The following is a 24,263-nucleotide window of genomic DNA, read 5'->3' as shown; positions in this document are numbered from 1 at the left end:
TGCCTATTAGGCCACGGTGTCGTACGCTCGGAAAAGATGGCACAAATTACCACAAAAAACTGCTTACGAAACTCTGTCTTTGCGTAGTCCACATAAAATGTTAGTATTTACCCATCTAGCACTGAACTCTCACTAGATGGAGTTGGTTCAGTGCTAGTTCATGGAATGGTTCTAATACAGCAGTCAATATGTATTTTTTGGAGGGAATTTTATTGATTACAGGGAGAAATGGGGATTGTTTCCTTTGCCATACAGATTTATTGGGATTTGTTGAACTATAAAAGTGCGCGAGTGCGGACCTGCACATTTTCCAAAAATAACGCCAATTACTGGATAATAACAGTAATTTCCACTACAAAACAGGGTCGCATTTTTGAAAAACTCGAAAAGCCGTCTTTATTTATTATGGATAATGCACGATAGCATTCTAAACTTAATGGCAGGAAAAGAAAAAATCATCAACTAGCTGCGCAGTAAGCGGATTAATTACCCACAGAATAGTTAAAAAATTGACAAAAATTAAAAAAACAAACTGGCCGTATGCTACAGACGAAATATTTGCTGGAATAGGTCATCAGGTTTTAGAATTGCCTCCTTCCCATTGTATATTTAATGCCATAGAATTGGTGTCGGCTCAGTGCAAAATATTTTTAATAAAAATGTTGTGAGTAAAGCAAGGTACGATGATGCTGCAGCAATATCTGTTTGGAAGGCGACTTCCCAGACAATTACCAATGAAAATTGGATCACTTGTTTAACGTAGACAAAATATCACTACTAAGGATCATTTTCTTATAGTAGCAGTTCCAATTTTGACTTTGGTTTACTTGTATATTTTCTCTTTGCAAATTATATTTTATACGATATGATTTATATTTTTTAATTTTTCAGGTATTGAGTTTATTTAGGAAATTATCATAATTTTTTCACCTATATTCTCATATCATTAAGGAACATCCTGGTCTATTATGACATAGGAAATACATGAATCCCTCTCTGAGTATCAGCGAACTATTTAAATTAATAAATGCCAAGTATAATTGATTTTATTGAAGCGGGATGGCTTTTGTTTGATGAAAATCCATTTAACAAAAAAGATAAGAACTAAAAGTTCAGATTTTCACGAAATTATATATTTTCACATGACGATTGTTTCGACAAAACCGGGTCTTTATCATTTGATAAAGACACCGTGTGGTGGAAACAATTGTCATTTGAAAATACATAATTTCGTGAAAATCTGAACTTTCAGTTCTTATTTATTTTGATAATTGATTCTGTCTTTCCTACTCCCAGGTAACATAGTCGTGATCGGTGGTGACGGCTGTGTAGCATTGATCAGATAGAGATCTAGGCCGGACAACTTCTAAGTAATGGGTGTTTTTTTTCGATATATAGCTTTATGTTGGCATTACTGTTCAAGATGGCGACCGATTTAACAGCTGTCAAGTGATTTAATCTCAGTTTGGTTTGGCAATTCATCATGAATAGACTCACGCCTGAACAACGCTTGCAAAAATTTTATTTCGAAAATAATGGTTCTGTGTGGAATACGTATCGCGCACTACGTCCATTTTATCGTCGACAAAATCGTCCATCAAAGTAGTTGATTTGATTAACCATGGAACGTTTTCTCACCACGTTTAGTCTTATTGATAACTCAGAGACGCCGTACGGTGCGTACAGAAGAAGTTATTGCTGCTGTAGAGCGTAGCATTGAAGAAGACCCGAATGTGTCCATCCACTTTATGGAAGATTTTGCGGAAGGATCTTGGTTTACGTGCTTACAAAATTCAACTCGTGCAAGAATTGAAGCCAAACGATCTTTAAGTAAGGCGTAGATTCGTCGAATGGGCCCAAAACAAGATTGCGGTTGTTCCCGATTTTCATAAGCGAATTTTGTTTAGCGATGAAGCGCACCTCTGGTTGATTGGCTACGTCAACAAACAAAACTGCTGCATTTGGAGCGAAGCTAATCCTCAAGTGTATGTCGAAACACCAGAAAAACTGACTGTCTGGTGTGCTTTATGGGCTGATGGAATCATTGGTCCGTACTTCTTCAAAAACGATGATGGCCAGAACGTTACACTCAATGGTGATCGGTATAGAGCTATGATTACTAACTCTTTCATTCCTGAATTGAATAATCGTGATGTCCAGGAGATATGGTTTCAACAAGACGGCGCAACATGTCACACATCTCGTGCCACAATCGATTTATTGAAAGACACGTTTGGTGACCACCTAATTTCACGTTTTGGACCTGTGAATTGGCCTCCAAGATCTTGTGATTTAACACCGCTAGACTACTTTCTGTAGGGCTATGTAAAGTCATTGGTCTATGCGGATAAGCCACAAACGTTTGACCATTTGGAAGACAACATTCGATGTGTTATTGCCGATATACGGCCACAAATGTTGGAAAAAGTCATCGAAAATTGGACGTCCAGATTGGAGTACATCCGCGCCAGCCGTGGCGGTCATATGCCAGAAATCATATTTAAAATGTAATGCCACAAGACTATCTTTCGGATAAATAAAATTCATGTCAATCGAATAATCCATCGTTGTTTTATTGCAACTTAAAGTTTTATACATCGAAAAAAACACCCCTTATAAGTAGAAGCAAGATGTCTATGGCATTTTATTGCCGAGTATGCCATCACAAATCGTACCGATTAAAACCAATTTGATACTTTTTTTTTTTATTTCTGATATGATTATTTAAAATGCTTCTAACCTAAATTGGTGTTGGCTTAGCCGTTGATATTGAAAACATTTTCGCTGGTTTCCTTCAAGAATCAGCGATTTTTCCGAATCTTTTTGCGGGACAATGATGCGATGTCATTGTTTCGCGATTTTAAAAATACACCCACCTCGATCAGTAGATAGAACGCGACGCCAAACGGATCGCCGACGCCATTTAGCGCAATCTATGAATAGAAACGGAAACGACGAAAACGGTCAAACAAATTTCAATTATCGCAGAATCCAAAAAATTTCCCGTCGCAGTCGGATCGGCTGACTTTTACGTTTATTCGAGTCGAACGGTTTTTGGGGCGCTGTCGCACGGATATATATCCGACTTTATGGGATTTTGTTTCGATTTCGCGATTGAGGGCGATAAAATATAGTCTGTAATTTAATTAGGGAAATTTTTGAGCAATAAGTCGGAATTTCTGAAATGCAAGTCAGAGCTTCTGAGAGACAAGTGGGAGTAATTCATAAAAAAGGATCAGTCTCTCAATTTATTAGACATCAAAATATTATGAAATCCCAACGTTTTTTCTATATAAGTATTCTCATAACTTTTACTTCAAAACTATACATTACTGCATAATTTATTTTAAGCCATCACAAAGTTTTGATACTGTTTTTGAAATGTTTCAAAATATACTCGACGATGTAAACAGGGAAACTAATGAGGGAACGCCTTTGGGTGTGTGTGTGTGTGTGTATGTGTGTGTGTGTGTGTTTGGGTGTGCGTGTGCGTGTGCATGTGCGTTTGCGTGTGCGTGAGGCTAAGGGTGAGGGCGAGTGTGTGTGAGTGGGAGTGCGAGTGCAGGTGCGAGTGCAAGTGCGAGTGTGTGCCAGTGCAAGTCAAGTACGAGTGTGTGAGAGTGCGTGGGCGAGTGTGTGTGCAAGTGCGGGTGCGAGTGTGTATGGGATTCCGTTTACTATATTAAGGTTACAACCAGATTTACTATTTCTCCAAAAATCTCGGAACATTTTCGATCCATCAAAGACAAAATTTCGTTTCAAATACCAGGGGTTTACAGCATTGCATAAATATCAACTAGGATCAAAGAATGTGAAAGAGCCTTAAATCACGAAACCGGACTTTAAATCTTCTTCGATAAAACTAAAATTCTTGCATGTCCTCAATTCATGTATGGACTGAGTGCTGGCCACCTCATGCAGATATTGACTGACAATTCTGGCGGTATGGAGTCTAGCATTATCGTGCATAAAAATGCCGTCTTCGCCCATCGTGATCATTAAAGGCACAGCATGGTCATTCAAGATTTCTGTAATGTGCCTAAACTTGTTTCCGCCCAAAGCATAACCGATATCACATCTATCTCCGGGTCTCCTCCATACTCTCCGACGTCCATCTACCTCAATGAGGCAAAAACGGAATTCATCGGAAAACAGTGTACTGCTCAAGTGATTTCGGGCAAAAGATAACCTTGCTATTCGATGCCATCCTTCGAGAAGATAATCCGTTAGCACCAAGCCTTCTTCTAGCAGTCGATTCGCTAACATTAACATTTCTAAACTCCTGAAGTTGATTCGAAGCCATACAGCAGAAGCCGTCCTATCCCACAAACATGCGGACACCCTAAAATCGATCATCTCTTTGTTTGGTTAGCCTTCTTCTACCGGATCGTGATGTTCTAGCGATCAAGTCAGTCGCCTCGTAGCGTTGGTATACATTTTTTTTTACTAGCGTACTAGACCGACGATTCGTTGATTTTTTTCTCAAATTATTTGAAATTGCTTGAGGGACCTATTTTTTTTGCTCGCCGGTGTATAAGCAGGTATGGTCTGTTCATAGATATAAGAAAGTGACCAATTTCTTTTGAACGGATTATCCAAGGCTGGTCGCTAACATACACTGCAACAGATTATTACCTTAATTAATAATTAGTTAATTAACAATTACCTCAATTAATAATTAATTAATTAACAATTACCTTAATTAATAATAATAATCTTGTTGCATTGTATGTTAATGACCACCCTTGGATAAACCGTTCAAAAGCAATTGATCACTTTCTTATATCTATGAACAGATCATACACAGTATAATGCGAGCCAATATCAGTTAAGCTCTAAAGAAGCCAATGGGATGATTGGCGAAACGTCAGCAAGTTCGATTCATCAACAATCGATGCAGGAGGCTTTGTAAATAGTATTACAATAGTCTGTGAAAGTTTCCATATTTTATGAGGAATATTAAAATTCGATGATCTCCAATAAACGATTAGTAACCCAGATAGAGAGTAAACCTAACTTATAATCAAGAAATTACTGATAACAATAACTAGTTGAAAATTAGCAACGCAGTGGTAATATCAAGGAATTTAAAAAGGTAATATGGAGAAATAATGAACGTTTATTTCGACTTTAATAGTAATTTTTGATTTTTAAAAATTGATCTTAGAGGTAGTTGAACATTAATGAATAATAATAAAATAGACCAGACTAGAATAGAAGAAGTTTAGTAGAAGTTCTTCAGACTACTTCATTACAACTGACTTATATTCTACTATGTACCTGCTTATCTACTGTGTAAGCGAGATCAAGCTAAAGGCGACACGATCATTGTCTTGGAAAGAAGAATTGATTACATGCAAACACTTTAGTTTTATCAAATAAAATTTGAAATCCGGTTTTACGTTTGTGTTTTTGAATTCGACATAAAAATTTAAACAACTACTGAATCGAGTTGGATGTTGGATGGTTTTCATGTTTATGCTCTTCCCGTACTTTGCGTGCCATGTATTCCAAATAATCTTTTTCACTGGCAGTCACTTGATCGTCGGCGGATTGTAACGTATATAAGCAGGTTTCATCTAATTATATGCCTATACCACTGGATTTCGACATGGAAACATACCGCTGTTCAATTTTCAAAAATTTTATTCAGGTATAATTAATATGTCCCTACAGGTACTGTATCATACATCTTGTGGAAATCTATGCACATAGGGTGGGTATCTTGATTGATGCTAGATCCTTTTTTTATTATTTGTTTTAAGTAAAACACATTGTCGGTGTAAGTTTTGATCGATTGTTCTTCTTTTGACTTTTGTATTCTGATTCTACTACCGCTCTATGTTGTACAGGCCCGCTTATATCCCTTTTTATAAACGAATAACGCGTAGGCAAGCTTCCGTTACGTGGGCGCCATTTAGAAATTTATTCATACTCCAGGTCAAAGCTTCGAAAGTTCTGTTGTTCCGCATTTAATCAGTTCCGCTGATATTACATCCGACCCTATTGCTCCGTCATTTTTTAATTTACGTGCAGCTCTTTGAACTTTGAGTATACCAATGTCTATTTGTTCTCCCCCAATTAGAACATCCGATGGTGTAATAGTAATAATATTTATCCCTCTTTTCAGTCAGTAACAGTTCGCAGAATCCTACACATTTTTTCATCGATATTAGTTGTTCTAATTACATTTCACTTTTTAAATAAATTTTCGTGGCTCTGAATTTTCTATTCCACATTTTTTTAAAATTCTGCTTAGCTATCTTTATCTCCTTCATTTTGACTACTCAATACTACTTCTTTAATTTCATTATTCCATCAGAAATTCTTGTTTTACTTCAATCAATCAACTTGAATCAATACTATTGATTACTTCGTCAACTGGTGTGTTTGTTATGTTGCTTGGTTTCTGGTTAAGTCTTCGAAAAAGGTTTCAAAAAATTGTTTCCAACTTATGATGCCAAAAAACAATGCTTGAAGTAGTTGAAGTTACTTTGCAATCATTATTAGATCATACTACATCTCGTGTATTTAAGATACAAAAAGAAGTTTTCGAAAGGTCTTTCGACAACGTTGAAGGACCTGTAACATCTTTAAAGCTAATCACTAAATGGGGATCTGACGGAAGTGGAAACCAAAGCAATTATAAACAAAAAATTGAAGGGGATGATTCAGCTATATTGACGTACCTTTACAATTAAATTTTAAAAACAAATTAGGAAAATCCATAATATTGTGGCAAAATCCACGAACCTCCTCGACTGGTTTTTGCAGGCCTTTAAAATTGCAGTTTATTAAAGAAACTGACGAAGTAAAGCAAAAGCAACTTAAACCAACTCAACTTAATGTAGGTAGTAGAGAATATATTGTGTATCATAAAATCTTTACCTATCAATAAAGATGGGCTTAATCTAGGCCTCTCCACTCTTCATGCGTACATACAATTTTTTGAATGTTTCATTCATATTTCATATAGTTTAAATTTAAAAGTTTCTTCTTCTTGTTCTTCTTCTTTAAGTGCCGTCTTCGTTGCGAAGGTTGGCAATCATAAGTGCTATTCGTATTCGTGACACAGCCGACCGAAATAGTTGGTTTGTGGTGCACCCGAACCAGTCACGTAAGTTTCTCATCCATGAGTGACGCCTTCTTCCTACACTTCTCTTTCCTTGAATTTTTCCTTGTAATATCAGTTGGAGTAGTTGGTACTTTTTTCCTCTGATGACGTGTCCAAGGTACTAAAGTTTACGCTTTTTTACCGTAATGATAATTTCTTTTTCCTTTTTTATTCTTTTCAGGATTTCCATGTTGGTCACTTTATCGGTCCATTTTACGTTAAGTATTCTACGGTACAACCACATTTCGAACGCCTCCAGTTTCCTTATGTCCAGTTTCTTCAGAGTCCAAGCCTCTACACCATAGTACAGTACCGACAAAACATAGCATCGCACCATTCTGATTTTTAAATCCAAGCTGAGATCGCTGCCACAGAGCACTCTTTTCATTTTCACAAATGTTGTGCTCGCCTGTCCTATTCTAGTTTTGATTTCTTCAGAGCAGTCGTTATTTTTATTTACAATTGTATCTAAGTATTTATAACTGTCAACTTTTTCTATGGAGTGGTTATTTATATGAATTTGAGAATTGTTTTGTGCTGTTTTTGATATTATCATAAATTTTGTCTTTTTTACGTTTAGTGACAGTCCGAACTCTTCACTCGATGTATTAACTTTTTCTACTGCAATCTGTAATTCGTTTAGGTTGGTAGCTATCAGGATCGTATCATCCGCATATCTTATATTGTTGATAGGCACTCCGTTAATTTTTAGTTCTTTCGTTTCATCGTCCAATGCTCGTTTCATTCATCATTTCCTCTGAGTAAAGGTTAAATAACATCGGTGATAGCACGCACCCCTGCCTAACGCCTCGACGGATTTCTATTTCTTCGGTGTTATTCCCTTCTATTTTTGCCACTACTTTTTGATTAAAATAAAGATTCGTAATAATTTTTATATCTCTGGTGTCTAAGTTCTTCTCTTTCAGAAGCTGGATAAGTTGTTCGTGTCGGACCCTATCGAAGGCTTTGTTGTAATCAATCAAATATATAAAGATCCTGATTCATATCCATACATCGTTGGGCGAGAACGTTCAAGGCAAATATTGCTTCTCTTGTGCCTAAGCCACCTCGAAAACCGAATTGAGTCTCGCTGACATCTTGTTCTAATGTTTTGTATATCCTGTGATGTATCACTTTCAGAAATACTCTTAGCGTATATTCTTATATGCTTCGTTGTTGTCTTTTACACCACGTTGTTCGTTCATCAAATTCAAAATTTCTGGAGTCATCCATTCCTGTTTTTTTCCTATTTTCTGTTTTGTCAGAATGGTCTTGCTCGGCTCAATTAATGCATTTTTTAAATATTTCCATTGTTTGTCCGTGTCTTCTTCCGCTGTTATTTGATTGTTTTTGAGGGTTCTGAGGTTGTCATTGATCTTATTTTGTAGCCTTTGTCTTGTTTCTTGGATTTTTAGACCCGATACGTCTATACAATTTGTTGTTGGTATTACTCATTGTTTTTTAAGTGTTATTAAAAACCGGGCTATTAGTGGATTATGGTCCGATGAGACATCTGCCCCTGGGTAGGTTTTAACTGATTTGATTACATTCCTATATCTGTGGTCTATCAAGATGTAGTCAATTTGGTTCCCGACTATATTTTGTTTGTTGTCTTGAGGAGATTTCCAGGTGTACAAACGGAGGTTTGGAAGTTTGAAGAACGTATTCGATATAATAAAATCGTTTTCTTGGCAAAATTGCAGCAGTCTATCACCTCTTTCGTTTCTCCTACCAAGTCCGTATTCTCCCACATATTTGTCAAATCTACCTCTGCCAATCTTGGCATTGAAGTCTCCTAAAACTAGTGTTATGTCCCTTGATTTTAGAGATTGCATGATGTTATTAATCTCGTTGTAGAATTCCTCAATGTCTTCGTCAGATTTATCTGCTGTCGGGGCGTATGTCTGAATTATGTTTAATTTACAATGATACGTTTGAAGTTGGAGTAACATGGCTCGGTCTGATATAGGGGTAAAGTTTGATTTATTGATTTCTCTGGATACCACGATCGCAACTCCATATCTATGGTGGCTGTCATCACTTCCTGAGTAATAAATGGTGCCGTTGGCTATTGATTGTTGTCCAGAATTCGGCCATCTAGTGTCACTGATTCCTAGGATGCTTAGATCTAACCTTTGGATCTCCTGGATAACATTATGTATTTTTCCAGATTCATATAAACTGCGTACATTCCATGTACCAATTCTCATAGCTGGCCTGGGGATTCTTCGCACCCTCTGATCATTTAAGATCTGCCGGGGACTGAGGGCCGTTTGTTTGTTGTTTTCAGCCATGATGATTTGTACTAGGGAGAATCGATATGATCTTTAATGCAGTGGGTTCCCCTTGCCTTCTGCATTCTCATGCCGTTGACCGTGTTGGTTCATCCGCCTTTTGGATCGATTTCTCAATCCATGGACCAGAGATGGCCCTACCTCTTGATAGCTCCTCCACCCGAAGCTGTTGGCCATCAAAAGGGGGACTGCTTATACCGGCAGTCACTCGGTTGGTCTTTGGAGGACCATTTCTTCCGCTCTCGTTAGCCCTGACCTTGTTTCCCACCGGGATTGGTTACCACGATCTTCCACAAGGTTGCTCAGGTTTCCAGGGAATACCACTTGGCGGTGAGAGTCGGAATTGAGTAGGAGAGGCTGACTGACGTTAGCTGGAAACAACGTCATATATTCGCTTCACTACCCCCTTAACTTCCCCCCTTTAAAAGTTTGGCGAGTGCCAAAAATTCATAAGGACGCATTTAACCATAGGAAACAGGAAATAATTCAAAAAATTAGGGAAGAAGTAAGTTTGCTAGTCGATATTCCCAAAGCGGGGTTCGGTAATACGAATGATGGGAATACGGCTAGGAGATTTTTTTCGGCACCTGCTATTTCATCCAGAATTACTGGTGTAGACCAAAACTTAATTTATAGATGTGGTATTTTATTAAAGACTTTAAATTGCGGGTATCAAGTAGATTCAATGCAATTTTATCATTATGCTTATGAAACAGCTCAAATCTATGTGAGCCTATATGAATGGTATCCAATGCCCCCTACAGTGCATAAAATCTTGATGCACAGTAAAGCGGTTATCGAGAACTGCCCAAGAATCGAGGCGTAAAGAGGTTAAGTACTATAGGGAGCATAATACTAGGAACATGTCTAGAAATAATTGCAACAAAGACTTTTTTAATATTCTTTTAGTCTCTTCAGACCAGAAAGTGTTTTTAGTACAGAAGTTGTCAATCTTCTAGCAGAACCTGAATTTAATTAGATATATAAGATATTTCATTTTGCACCATTTGTATTATTAATTATAGTTAGGGAATATTGATTTATTATAATTAAATGCTTTATAAATTTATACCATTAACTTTTACGGTGACTGTGTTTCTTGATAGTAGTTTATTTAAACTGTCTGTATCTTTTTTAAAATCGGTTGAATTTTATCTCAAATAATGAATTGAGGTGTAAAGTTATTCAGGTGATAAAATTAACTGATTTCAATAATTACCTATTGGTTAGAACATAAACAATTATTGATTTTTTTTATTAAACTTGGTAGATAAAAAAAATGTACCTACCTACCTTATATACACAGAATATGTTTAGATTTCACATAGTAGTAAAATTTAATAATTCTAGCATCACGTTTCGTATAATTATAATTATTAGAAAAAAATATATATATATATAAACCAACTTTTGCAACAACTTTTATGTACATTTTTATAGTTAATTGGTAACTACCTTAATTTATATAACCGAAAGAAGTGCTTATTTATCGTTAATATTTTTGGAATCCTAGAATTGCATTTTCTATCACACTGCGTCAGGTAAATCGTGACTTTCGAACGTGACTTTCTTTCTTCGTTCTTCATTTCCGTTGTCACGACTGCCAATAACGAATGTGTCGCCCCCTCGTGTCGGAAAATATTTCTCAATGATCCAACTTGTAGCGACGCACTTTCCGGCGATGCAAGTGTCAATTACATGCCGGAAAATTGGAAATTTAGATTCATAAACCGTTTCCTGTAAATAATGTCATTGTAGACTCACGGCCAAAAGCTCGTACGACGACGGTTTGATATTAAAACCGTGGTCCGTTGGTTAAACCGCTGCCCCCTGACCTGGAAAATCGGTGACATTTTCCCACGCAGTTAAACGACATTTCGGAACGCGGTGCGGAAACGTGGCAGCTATGCCTGCACCGTTCTGCGCGCTTGTGCGTTCCTTTTCCAATGCAAAATGATTTTTTACTTACTAGTAGCTTCGTTGGGATAAATGCCAACTATGGAGGGCGTTATTTAATGGCGAATTGTTTAAATACAATAAAAATGATGAAGATCGTTTTCTGCTTCGTTAATTTAACCCACTGCTGTGAGTTTTTCCCCTGTCGCTTTAGGAGTTACGTAATCCTGGAAAAAAAGGAAAAAAAAAAGACAATGGTCGCCCTCACTAGCTCAGTCAGTGAAAGGGAAAAAAACGAGTCAATTCAAACAGAATATATTCTCGGTGGGGGGAATTTTTAAACAGGCAACAAAAAATAATGCACAAAGACTGGAGATTTTCGGAGCATATTTCTAAACGTTTGCAAAAGGCTGTTATCTACTGTTAACATTTGAGCCATTGAGATTTTCGGAGAATATTTCGATGTATTAAATTTTAAAATGTATAATCAAAATCGTAATTTTTTAAGCAGGAAACATAAAACAATAGACAACGATTTGAGATTTTCGGAGCATATTTCTAAATATTTGGAAAAAGCCTATTTAATGTTAAAATTTATATATCAAAATCGTGAATTGCTAAAATGGAAACATAAAACTATGTTCTGCAAATCTTTGGTTTATCTCTAGTTAAGTTGTTTGTGTTTGTTGATGTTTCTTCATTCTGCAGTTCTGTATGCAAAAATACTATTTACGAAATGTTCTCCCTACGTAATCGTAATATACGATATACCCCGCCAATGGATGCAATTGAAATTTTTAAATGCTCCAATATTATTTAGTGTTTAAATAATAATTGTTCTACTCCCGTCTGTAAAATACTTAATTACCCACCGATCTAGCGTGCGGGAAGCGTCACTTTACCACGTCAGTTTGGTTTCCCATGAATTCGAGCCACTTCGGATATTTCCGGGATTTTACGGCACGGATTTGGGAGCAATCGGATGTTTTCGGAGATATTTCCCACACTTTGAATTTTGACGTTTGTCCATTCTGACGGTCATGTCAGTGAATGTATTCGTGATTTGCGAAAATGTACCCAAAAACTAACGGTCGTAGAAAAAGTATAGTATGCAACACGTTCGGTAAACTTTTTAACTCGCTCCGCTGCGCTCCGCTCGAGTCAAATAAACTCGTGAGTCAAATACCGTTTACCGTACTTGTTGCATAATATACTATTATTTAAAAATAAAAAACTTAAGCAACCTTACACCTTTTAAAAGCCACACTGTTTCAAAAATTAATGTTATTGTTATATTGTTCACAATTCGAATAAAGACCATTATTATTATTTTTATTATTATAAGTATTTAATACAACGATGGCGGTTTAAGATGTGACGTCGGTCGAGCGAGATTGCTGTTTCGTTTGTCGCCGGCAAAGTTAAGTGAGCGCGTCAAAAACAATGAAAGATATTGGACCGCGCTTGACTTTACAAAGAGCTGTAAAAGCAGAGATCGCTGATACCGTTTAATAAACTACCAGTGTTCGTCGTATATATTCCGGATCTCCTTCAGAATTGTTCAGATTTATCTCTTTGTTTACAGAAAACGGGAATAAGGAGGAATGGTAACGAGATCGGAGGCTTAGAGAATTCCCGAATAGATTTGTCGGATTTTCGGGGCGTGTTTATTTTTATTAACTCCGCAACTTTTACCGGAATTAATCTGATTGCCACAGATATTTCTTCAATCTACGTAGGGTGTATGGACAGAAACTGATTTTTGATTATTTTTTGAAAGATGGAAAGTGGAAAGTTTGTCGTTCTTCGTTAGCTTGTGTTTTACAGGGTCTTTTCTAATCGAATGTCAATAATTAAAGTGGCGATTTTTGGGTCCATAAATAATAAAATATATTTTTTTAAAATATTTTTATTATATATTTTTTTAAAATCATTAATACCACTTAAGATATTTTAATGAAATTTGGCGCATATGTACTACATATCAAGAGGCATTATTTAAGATACCACATTTTTTTTTAAAATACGAAAGTGGTGGGCGTACCGAATTTCCCCTGTCAATTTCAGCAAACATTGATGGTAATAAAAATTATTCTTACGACCTCCAGTCATTTCTAAAGCAATTTAATTTTGCTAATTCGTTAATTAATGGGTGGATCATTTAATTAATTCCTTCAAATTGTTCACCCTGTGGCTCAAGCCCCAAACGTTAGTTTGTCCACTGTTGCAGAAATAAAAAAAACATTTAAAATCCAATGATAAAGCGATAAAATCACCAGGAAAGAAGAGGTTAAAAAAAACCAATGCAACTGTTTTAATTGATGTAGTTAAACGTAGTATACGAGACGCGGCGTATTAAATATATAGTGAAGGTAGTCATTTATAGCCATGCAAGATGTATGGTGATTAATTTCATTGTTTTTTTTTTTCGAAATACATGTCACAACGGAAACTTAAATAGAAGGCTTCTCAAGAAATAAAACAAGAACTTGCTTTTATTCCAGAGAGTATTGTCCAGCCTAAGACATCTTGTAGAGCAAACCAAAAACTTCCTCTCGTCAGGTCATTTGTATTAACGAAACGTAGATATTTTCCAAAGGCAAGGGAACAAAATGTGTAGGAAGCCCACTGGTCTTTCAAGGCAAGCAATTTATTGTCCTTGTTGATGGAGCAAGCTTCGTGTTCTGTTAAAATCTGCATATTACCATGGCGATATGAATAACGCTATATTTATTAGTTGGACAAAAGAAAAATTACGTAGCAACTTGGAAGAGTCAGTTATAGTTGTAGATAACGCTCCATATTTCAGAATTTTATCAAGAACGGATCACTGTACAAGTTTTTACAAAAAAGAGATCAGCGACTGGTTGCTGAATTTCAATACTACAATTATTAGATATCGGGACAGACGTACATGGTGATGAAAATGGTTTAGCTATTACAATTTACATCGGAGGTTTGGAAAAAATTAAAATTATTTTAAAGTGGTATATTAAAGAAATGGAGCCCTTAATCATTTCACTGGATTTAAAATGCGATACTGACAGTGAACTTAGTGAGTGAGATTTAAATGAAAAAATTGAAAGACTCTCACTTAAAAAGAATTAATTTATAGGGTACCTACTAACTAAAAGTAATTTATTGTTTATAACAAAATGTATTTTAAAATCTTTGTCGTGATTTTCCCATGTAAAATGGGCAAAACTTAACACCTGATTTTTTTTTGCTTTTTATATAATTTGTTTGTGTTTATATTAACCTATTATATTTAAGACTCTCGTTAAAATCAAATTGTGTTCTTTGCATATTGTGTTCAAATTCGTATATATTTTTAACATAATACTTTTTTGTTTTTGCACTTTTTATTTAAACATGTAATTGAAACTAATCCTAAGATTTTATAATTTTTGTTAACTGAAATATAAATATAATATAAATACATATAAATTCAATATAAATTAATACAATATAAATATATCATGCCTATGAATCTGAAACAAATAACTTACAAATCTTGGATAATAAAACTAAAAACTTTTCATCCTAAATCCCAATCCCAATAATGAGCACTAGAATATTTTTCGTTTTTAGACTATTGAAAAATACAGCTCATGTAACTAGATAAACTTTACCTTTAAGCGAAACTTATTTAGTACAAAATGCAATTGAATCACGAAATATGAGGAAACTAAAAATAATTAAAATATTCATAACCTAACCTAGCCTAGTAACCCCTGTCACCATCGGTGATAACATAACCTTGTAACCTTACTCCCTTATCACCGAAGTACGTTCATTTATTAGTTCATACAATTTATCATGTGACGTAATTGTCGTCTTTTGCGGTTTTCACTATAATAATATGCAACAAAACGTATACTTACCTTGAGAATAATCGAATATTAATGAAAAAAAAAAAAACATGAAATATTTATCGCCTAGAAGCTGGCGAAGTAGTATTGAGAAACTATGAAGAAATAAGACAAACAGGAAAAAACTTACAGGCAAAGATTAGTCTGGTGGAAAATAAAAACCGACAAAAGAAAAATATTAGATTGTTAAAACAATATTTCCAGGAGTTACTAAACATAGGCGAGCCAGAGAACTCACTTTTTCCCATCTATGGACGAGATATAAAAAGTGATAGAAAAATTAAAAAGAAGAAAATCGCCAAGCTTAGATGGCATTGAAGCCGAACATCTTAGTGAAAAAAAATAAGTAAGGCGAGACACCTACACCGACTGATCACTCAAAAATGGAAAAAAGAGGAAATACCAGATGAGTGGGAGGTGGCAGTGATAGTCAAAATTAGAATTACAGGGACATCTGTCCCATAGTAGGTTCTAGCTCTAGTTAAATAGACTCACCCCGTTCGCAGTTGCTTTATTTTTCAGAAAGCGAATTTAATTTGTTCTTAGAATGTACTTAATAATGTAGAGGGTGTTCCATTTAAAAAATGCACTTTTCAACATTTCTGTATCTCGTAGGAAAATCATTATTTATGACTAACCCTGTATGATGTAGAACTGATTTCGATATTAATTTAACTTAACTTAACTTAAATAAAATTATTAATTTCTCGAAAACCACTAAAGATGGATGGATAGGAACATATTACACAAAAACAATCATAATGTATAAGTGAATCGGAAAATGCAATAATATACGTGGTGCCCCATTCAAAATTTTGACAGTGATGCTACTTTTTCGAAGAAACGGCCACGTCGCAGAGTTAAAAATATTTTAGATCGATAGAGCATCATCGCCAGTTATGGAACTAGCCATATTTGCAGAACAATATTGCTATAAATAAGCCTATTTAAGAAATGATATCTGGACAACTATATAAATAATAATTTTAACAATTTTAACGTTCTCTGGAAAAAACTTAAAGAATTCAATATTTTCCCAATAAATGATAAAAATTGTTTGCCTGAATTGCTTGAATGTTAATAATATTAAGAGCTATTTTTAACAGTTTTCTGTATAAAATATACCTGTTAATAAAAACTTCACCTTATTTTACAAACAAAATGCAAAGAGTAATTTTTTTTATTTAGTCTTTATGCAGTTGTCGAAGAAACCGTGAAAAAGAGCATTTATTTTAAATAAAATCGCCTGCTAAATCTGGATATGACACTATTAAGCTGTCATATAATTCTCCCTTTTATTACTAATATCATTAATTCAATTTTGCTCTATAGGGAATTTCCTAGTTTCTGAAAAATTTCCAAGGTAACCCCCATTGCTGATCAGTATAGTGCACTTATTACCAAAGTTTTTTAAAAAAAGTCAGTTCATTCTTGAAGAAATCATTTAACTTAACTAGGAGGTTCCTCAGACATTTAACGAAGAGGACGTGGACGGACTTTCGAAATTGGAGACAAATAAAGCTAACATTGCCGAACTGAGAATTCTCTTACACATAACCGAGCAGTATTTTATGCTAAAGGGAATAAAATGAATCAAAACACTCTTATAACATTGATTACTTTGCGGGAATAAAAAAAAGGTTAAGAATGATGTTAAGAATTTTTAATTCTCTATGAATAAATACCATACTTTTATTTCAAGAAATTAGTGTCTCCTTGTCTTATTCCAAAATGATTTGTTTGAGTCTACTTTAATTTTGGTCAGAGATGTTCATTCACATTTTTGATTTTACTTTAAGTTATAGCTAAAACTTGGATTTATTCCGTTATTAGCTTAAGGGAAGAGATAAAATCATTAGTGTTTGAACAAATGTATACAAAATAATAGAATTGCATAAAACTAAAGACTGATTGGTAAGTGGCATTAAGCTAGGATTTTTTTAGACCAGACTTTGAGGTGGAACAAAAGATGAAACCTACTACACTATAACTGAAAATGAACGTATCAGAAATGCCGTATGCGAACCTTTTAAGAGCTGAAATTTGTACAGCCACGTTAAACACATGAGGCAAGATAAATTCCCGCATCCCAGGTAAATTTTTTATTAGTTTATGATGTTGAACCCTATCAAACGCTTTAGATTAGACGAAGCAGACACTAGACCCAGAGAATAGAGCCTTTTTGATTTCCATTGAGCTCTGGAGACTAAATCCTGTTTCCGACATGCAATTAAATAGTATTTTTTGATTGATCTTAAAGACTAGTTTTATATGTAGGTGGTCCATGAGACTAATCATCACATAAAATAGTTGAAATATTCAGACCAGGAGCGTCCCTGTCTTCAATTTGCTTCCTTGCAAGCCGCACTTTATCCATAGTAACCGATAGCCTTGATTCATTTGCAGTTCTAGGAGGATTTGGTTTTGCGTCGTGAAACGAATCCTACTACTACTAGAATGAAAATTTTATCTTCAATGATTTGGAACTTACCTTTGAAAAAAAATAGAGGAAGAAGCGCTGCTGTGGTGTTTAGAACTATGATGTAGGGATTAGATTTTAGAGATCAAATATCAAGTAGACTCAAAGAACAAACGTAAGAACCTTAAGACTGCGGCAAATAAAGTCATCGAAAGTAGCCGAACACAATCACGAAACCGGACATCAAATTTTATTCGATTAAACTAAAATTATGAGTGTAATCCGAGAATCTATGGAAATCTTTAATCAGCCAAACAATCTTAAACGCCACTCAGGTCTTTTTCCGTCACCAATATGAGACTCAGTCATCCGAGACAATGTCCATGCTCCTCCATGACTCTGGCTTGCTCAATTTGTGCAAAAGTAAGCTTTGCAGATACTCAAGACTATGTCATGGCGTCTTTAAACAAAAATAAATATCTTAAGCATCTTTTAACGTTATTCATGTATGTATTTTAGATATTTATGTAGCAAATTGAATTGGGCATACACCGATTAGTATTAATAATATCAAGTTACTCTGTTTAAATGAGCATAATTTTATATTGAATATAGTTTTAAATTAGTTAGATGTACATTTAAAAATATTAATATTGCTTTAAATCAAGCTGTCAATTCCATCCAACAGGTTATGTCTGTTTTGGTTGATCTTGGGCTTGTTTTATATTGTATGGTAATTTTACCATAAAAATGGAGATATTTTTAAAGTATTTTTTAAATAATTTTGTTGATGTCAATTCCAACAATTGAAAGCTTTTATTTTGGGAGATAGAAAAGTACTTGCGAAAAATATAAAGCGATTTTCGGCTTCTATTTTTACTAAAACATTTGATATGCTTACCAATGATTTTTGATAATTCTTAATAAATAAAGTTAGTTAAGAAATGCTGTTAGAAATGGGCTTTTTCCGAGGCGTTACTTAAGATACATTAATAATTAGTACAAAAATAAATTTCTACCAATGTTAAAGACCAGCGATAAATACCACATTTTATTAACAAGGTAAGCCGAAGAAGATATTTACATTATTTGCTTTCATTTTCTCTCTCCAAACCTAGTATTGCTATTAGTCTATACAGAGAATATTAATCTAACATGTAAATAGTTACTTTAAAACTACTTCCAGACTAAGAAAAGAATTCATTAGCAACTTTTTCTTTTAATTTCATCGGCCAAAATTTCTCATAATTTGGATGTAGCCCCTACCATTCTTAAACAGATGTATTTATTAAAAATCTCCCTATGACATAGTTAAAAGATATAGTTAGTAAATGTAGTAATAATAGTGTTCAAAATACATATCTTTCAATACTTTTATAACAGAATCTGGGGGCCAGAGCCCCGCTTGGGGATCGCCCCGTGTGTGAGGCGGGGAGCTCTCGAAGCCTGGGCGAGAGACCGGGCCGCGGGGGGCTGGAGAGTTGCTCCGGGAATGAGGCAGGCGAGGCTTATGATGGATGGGCCCGCCCTTCCTCGGACCAGGGAGCTGCTTAGACTGACCAGGAGGGAGTGTAGAGCACTAACAGGGGCCTACACAGGACATTGCAGGCTTAGGAGGCATCTCTGCTTGCTAGGCATTGGAGACGACCCGGAGTGTAGGTGGTGCATGGAAGGGGAGGAGACCCCGTATCATCTGCTCACCGAGTGCCCTGCCTTGACATGGGCAAGATTGGGAGTCTTCGGAACGGCCCTGATCGATCCGGACTCAGTGCACGGTATTGGGCTAAAGGAGTTGCTGACCTTCTACAGGAGGGGCGGCATTCTGGACGCCCTCTAGAGCGGCCTGGGGGCACAACGGGCCCATCTGGTGGCCTAAGTGCTTGGACGCCCGCGAGGGCGCCCCCCTTTAATACCAATACCAATACAGAATCTGGAAATTCCTAACTTTACCCAACCCTTACAACCTTACACCGGTAAAAGCTGAGACTGCACGAAAATTCGTATGACCGGTCTTTACACTTCGTCAGGTTTTGTGTAGCCACGATATTTGATCAACTCAAACTAAACAGTATGTTACGCCTTGTCGTTTTCATTTGAATATTAGAAAGTAGTACATTTTCAAAATACTTGTATTGTTTCTCCTGAAACATTTTAAGGAGGCAACGCTTTCCAAATAAAGAGATGATACAATCGCAGAAGTAGCATTTGCAATTTAGAAGTAAACATTTGAAGACAGGACTTTTTACCACAATGAAATATATATGTTGTAAAAAGGATTTGTCTTTTTCTGTGCAGGAGGAATCCAGAAGTTTTGTAAATACTGACCACGATTTCCTTTACAGAAATGTCCGCGCGGTCTAGCGATGAACGAAACGGACCTCTTCTACGCCACGAGCTGGCCGTACTGGCTCTACGACAACCTCACCTTGAATACCACCGACCTAGAAGCCGAAGCGTGGAAGAAGTGGACCGAGCTGATTCAAGACCGGGCCGTTGTCGTGTCTCTGCTGCTCCTATTCTCCATGTGCACGGTATTCGGCAACACCCTGGTAATTCTTGCGGTGGTCCGTGAACGATACCTTCACACGCCCACTAATTACTTCATCACGTCGCTGGCAGTCGCGGACTGCTTGGTGGGCCTGGTGGTGATGCCGTTCAGCGCCCTGTACGAAGTGCTCGGCCACACCTGGTTCTTCGGTCCGGATTGGTGCGACATCTGGCGATCCTTAGACGTGTTGTTCTCGACCGCGTCCATTTTGAACTTGTGCGTCATCAGTTTGGACCGGTACTGGGCCATTACCGATCCGATAGCCTACCCGATGCGCATGACCCGCGTCAGGTCCATAGTGCTCATCGCTGCCGTGTGGGTATGTTCGAGTGCGATCTCATTTCCGGCCATAGTGTGGTGGCGGGCGGTGCGAACTGAACCAATACCGAGATACAAGTGCCCTTTCACGGAACACCTCGGATACCTGATCTTCTCTTCCACTATATCGTTCTATCTACCCCTTTTCGTGATGGTGTTCACGTACTATAGAATATACAGGGCGGCAGTCGCTCAGACGAAGTCTTTGCGCCTCGGTACCAAGCAAATACTGATCGGTGCCGGGGAACTCGAGCTCACGCTCAGGATCCACCGGGGTGGCACTTGCAAAACACCCCAGACCGAAAACAAAACCCTCTACGGTGCGCAGGAAGACGAACCGCTGACCGCGATGGCCAACAACGGCCTGAACAGGATACCTTCGACACGGTTAAACCCTCACAACAAGAACTTTTCGTTGAGTAGGAAGTTGGCGAAGTTCGCCAAGGAGAAGAAGGCTGCCAAAACGTTGGGCATCGTGATGGGGGTGTTCATCGTGTGCTGGTTGCCGTTTTTCGTGGTGAACCTGCTCTCCGGATTCTGTCTCCAGTGCATATGGCACGAGAAGATCGTATTGGCCATCGTAACGTGGCTGGGATGGATCAATTCGAGCATGAACCCTGTGATATACGCATGTTGGAGTCGAGATTTTAGAAGGTAAGTCTAATTTACGTTGAGGACGTAAACTAAACAAAGAAGTGGTCTTTTGAAGTGTTTAGCTGGATCAAGCTCAGAACTGAATTCGTGTTCAGGCTCCTGTCACCTTAATACCCCTCAAAAATACCGAAAGTAAGACTCCCTGATTTTTGATACTTTTACGGTATATATCTCTTATTAATAAAGCCAGTGTGTTGCCAATTTTCTTTTTTTTTTTTAAATTAAAGATGGCACAAACAGAAATGTCGTAGCCATCTTGGATTTTTGAATACAGGGTAATTTTGGCATTATTAGATATTCCTTGTAGCTCGGTTATGATTATGATTATGATCCAGTGGCGTAGTCAGTTTTCTTCTAAAATTCACAAATTTTTATACAAACTACAATTGCGTTTTTTAATGGGACATGCATTTATTAGTTTTTCAAGAATATGTTATATATTAGGGCTATTTCAAATTCTGCCCCTTTAACTTAATTATTCAGGAAAATTCGCAAATAGCATTAATGCAGCAATTCTAAGTTTGCTATTAAAAAATAGAGTTTCATCAATTTTGCAGCGTACCTTGATAAGGTGGAAGGTGCAAGGACTATATTTTCATCAATCATTAATATGTTGAGTTGTTCAAAGTACAAACTTTCAGCAAGTCATTGGTAAATCATTAATAGGTCCTTTTATTTTGCCAAATAGGTCAAATGTCAATACTTACTTGTTAGAGAATATGCCCATACTTGCGATGTTCTGTCAGCATGACGGAGGACCAGTGGAGCCCAGCAAATTCTCCAGTTCCGTAACCCGACTTAAACCCGCTAGATTATTTTCTGTGAGTTAATATGTTTAATTCTAATTATGCCACAGAAGTAGATATTCCGGAGGAATTGCCAAAGCGAACTAATATTTTTCCTAATATCGAGATTCTTGGAATAGCAGAATAAAATCGCATGAAAATGTGTTTGAGAACTTAATGTTGATATAACTCGAGAATTTGCAATATTATTTTCGGACACCCAGTATATATACTTTTGAACAGCCGATAACAAGCCAATGAAAGTATTAAAATACACTCAGGGTGTGGCCGAACAACACGCGTTTTAGCCTCTTCCATCTCTTGCTACTTTTTCTCACTGTCGTATTTCCAACATATTAGCATATCTTTCTTCATTTTCTTTTCACCTAGGTCTACCTGGTGGCCTTCTTGTGATTGATCAGCCTCTGCAAACTGTCTCAATATCTCTATTCTCCGCTCTGATGAGCAAGCCTCCTCTATCCTTTTTTGCAAATGATCCATGGCTGTTAAATTATTTCTTTTGTTCATCTGTAAGCCCAGGTACTTGAATTCTTTCACTTTTACAAATGACCTATTATCTGTTGTTAGGTTTATGTCTCTGTTTCTCTTGGATCTAATTTCGAGTATTTAGTTTTCTCTTAACTACCCTGAGCTTTATTACCTTAAAGAATATTCTTTTGTGTTGCATATAATCCCCAAATAGGACGGGTATGGTGAAGCCTTCAATTTCTTGCCCATTTCTACCATCTATATCATCGAGTCCTTCTATCGCTAGAGCTAGGGCTACGTCAAAAAGTAATATCTTATCTTTAACGCGGGCATTAAATTCCTAGCACGCACTTCTTTGTCAGATTAATGAGTGTATTTGGGAAACTGAACTTTTTCATGGCGCTTAAAAGGCGTTTACGGTGGATGCTGTCAAGCCCGTTTATAGTGTAATGGTGACTCTCTCTTGTGAATTGGTATTATTGTAGCCTCCTTCCATTGATCTGGTATTGTCTCCTTGCTCCAGATGTTCCTAATAAGGTTCCTAAATTGGTTTATACAGGGTGGCACAATAGTTTGCCTCGTTTATTACTTGGTTTAGAAAAAAAAGTTAAGTACAATAGAAACAATCTAAAATTCATAAATATGTGGGAAATCAAACTTATATTTTTCTATATGGAACACACTGTATATTATGGCAATAATAGATACTCCCTTTTACACTTAATGACCCAATGTAGGTCTATAGCGACTGCTTTCGAATTTTGTTTAACACTCGCTATTTCCGACAACTGTAATTGTGCTGAAGTTGTCCTTTGTATATTATACTTCCTTTAATTACCCCTATTAATGCTCTTTCAATTTTAGTAAGCATTCCCTATAGCTATACTTAGTATTTTTTTACGAACAAACCACTGAAAACTTTCAGACCGTGCAAAAATTTGTGAAGAGTAGTTTGAATGATATCTGCCTGATAAAGTGATTAAGGCTTTCGCGGCCAGCGTTTGAACTGTAAGTGTTTTTGTTCGGGCTTGATGGCCGTCGTTGAGTGGAATTTCTTCCTGACGTTTCGCTAGCACGGGCGGCTAGCTTCTTCTGAGGTGCTTCCATCTTCGATGTTGGATGCAGGATGCAGATTGACGCGCTTTGTCCCAGCCCAGAACTGCCTCACGACCGGGTGAACAACTAACGGTTGAAGTGCTTATCTACCTTTTATTCCTCGAGTGACAGACAGGATCGGAAAAATATTGAAAAACCATAATATTAACACAATATTTAAACCAACAAGGAAAATACAACAAACTCTAAGATCCAAGGACAAGAGAGATCCACTGTCAGCCGCCGGAGTCTACCGCATACCATGCACGTGTGGAAAGGTGTACGTTGGAACGACAAAAAGATCTGTTGCAACCAGGATAAAGGAACATCGGAGAAACTGCAGACTGGGACAGACGGACAAATCGGCAGTAGCGGAACACGCGCTCAGTGAAGGGGATCACAACATTCTTTTTGGGGAAGCCAGGTTTCTTGCGCCTACTTCGAGCTATCTATCATGCCCGCCTCGTACGAGAAGCAATAGAAATCCATAAACATACAAATAATTTCAATAGAAAAGAAAAGACACTGCAGCTCAAACAAATTTGGAACGTCATCTTAAGGAACACAAGGACAGCCCCGGTAGACACAACCACTCATGCGTTAAATTGCCCCGCCCCCCTTCCACGACTCCCCAGGCATAAATACAACTTACGGACGGGAGCGCGTCAGTCTGCATCCTGCATCCATCATCGGAGAAGGAAGCACCTCAGAAGAAGCTAGCCGCTCGTGCTAGCGAAACGTCAGGAAGAAATTCCACTCAACGGCGGCCATTAAGCCCG

General features: G+C 36.9%; 1 protein-coding gene across 5 annotated transcripts in view; it reads left to right on the top strand.

The window, feature by feature from the left end:
- Positions 1 to 24,263, top strand: part of LOC132701988 (dopamine receptor 2) — a 241,809-nt gene that overhangs the window by 66,857 nt on the left and 150,689 nt on the right. For all 5 annotated transcript variants that reach the window (XM_060670369.1, XM_060670368.1, XM_060670365.1 and 2 more), the window contains exon 2: positions 19,938 to 21,115. In XM_060670369.1, the coding sequence (XP_060526352.1) occupies positions 19,959 to 21,115 (1,157 nt within the window). In that variant the 5' untranslated portion in view covers positions 19,938 to 19,958. The remainder of the gene's footprint in view (positions 1 to 19,937; positions 21,116 to 24,263) is intronic.

This window comes from Cylas formicarius, unplaced genomic scaffold, assembly GCF_029955315.1.
Source record: "Cylas formicarius isolate icCylForm1 unplaced genomic scaffold, icCylForm1.1 PGA_scaffold_5__7_contigs__length_24384050, whole genome shotgun sequence".
NCBI classification, from domain to species: Eukaryota; Metazoa; Arthropoda; class Insecta; order Coleoptera; family Brentidae; genus Cylas; species Cylas formicarius.
Note: the sequence above shows the minus strand (reverse complement) of the source record. Positions and strands in the feature narration are given on the sequence as shown.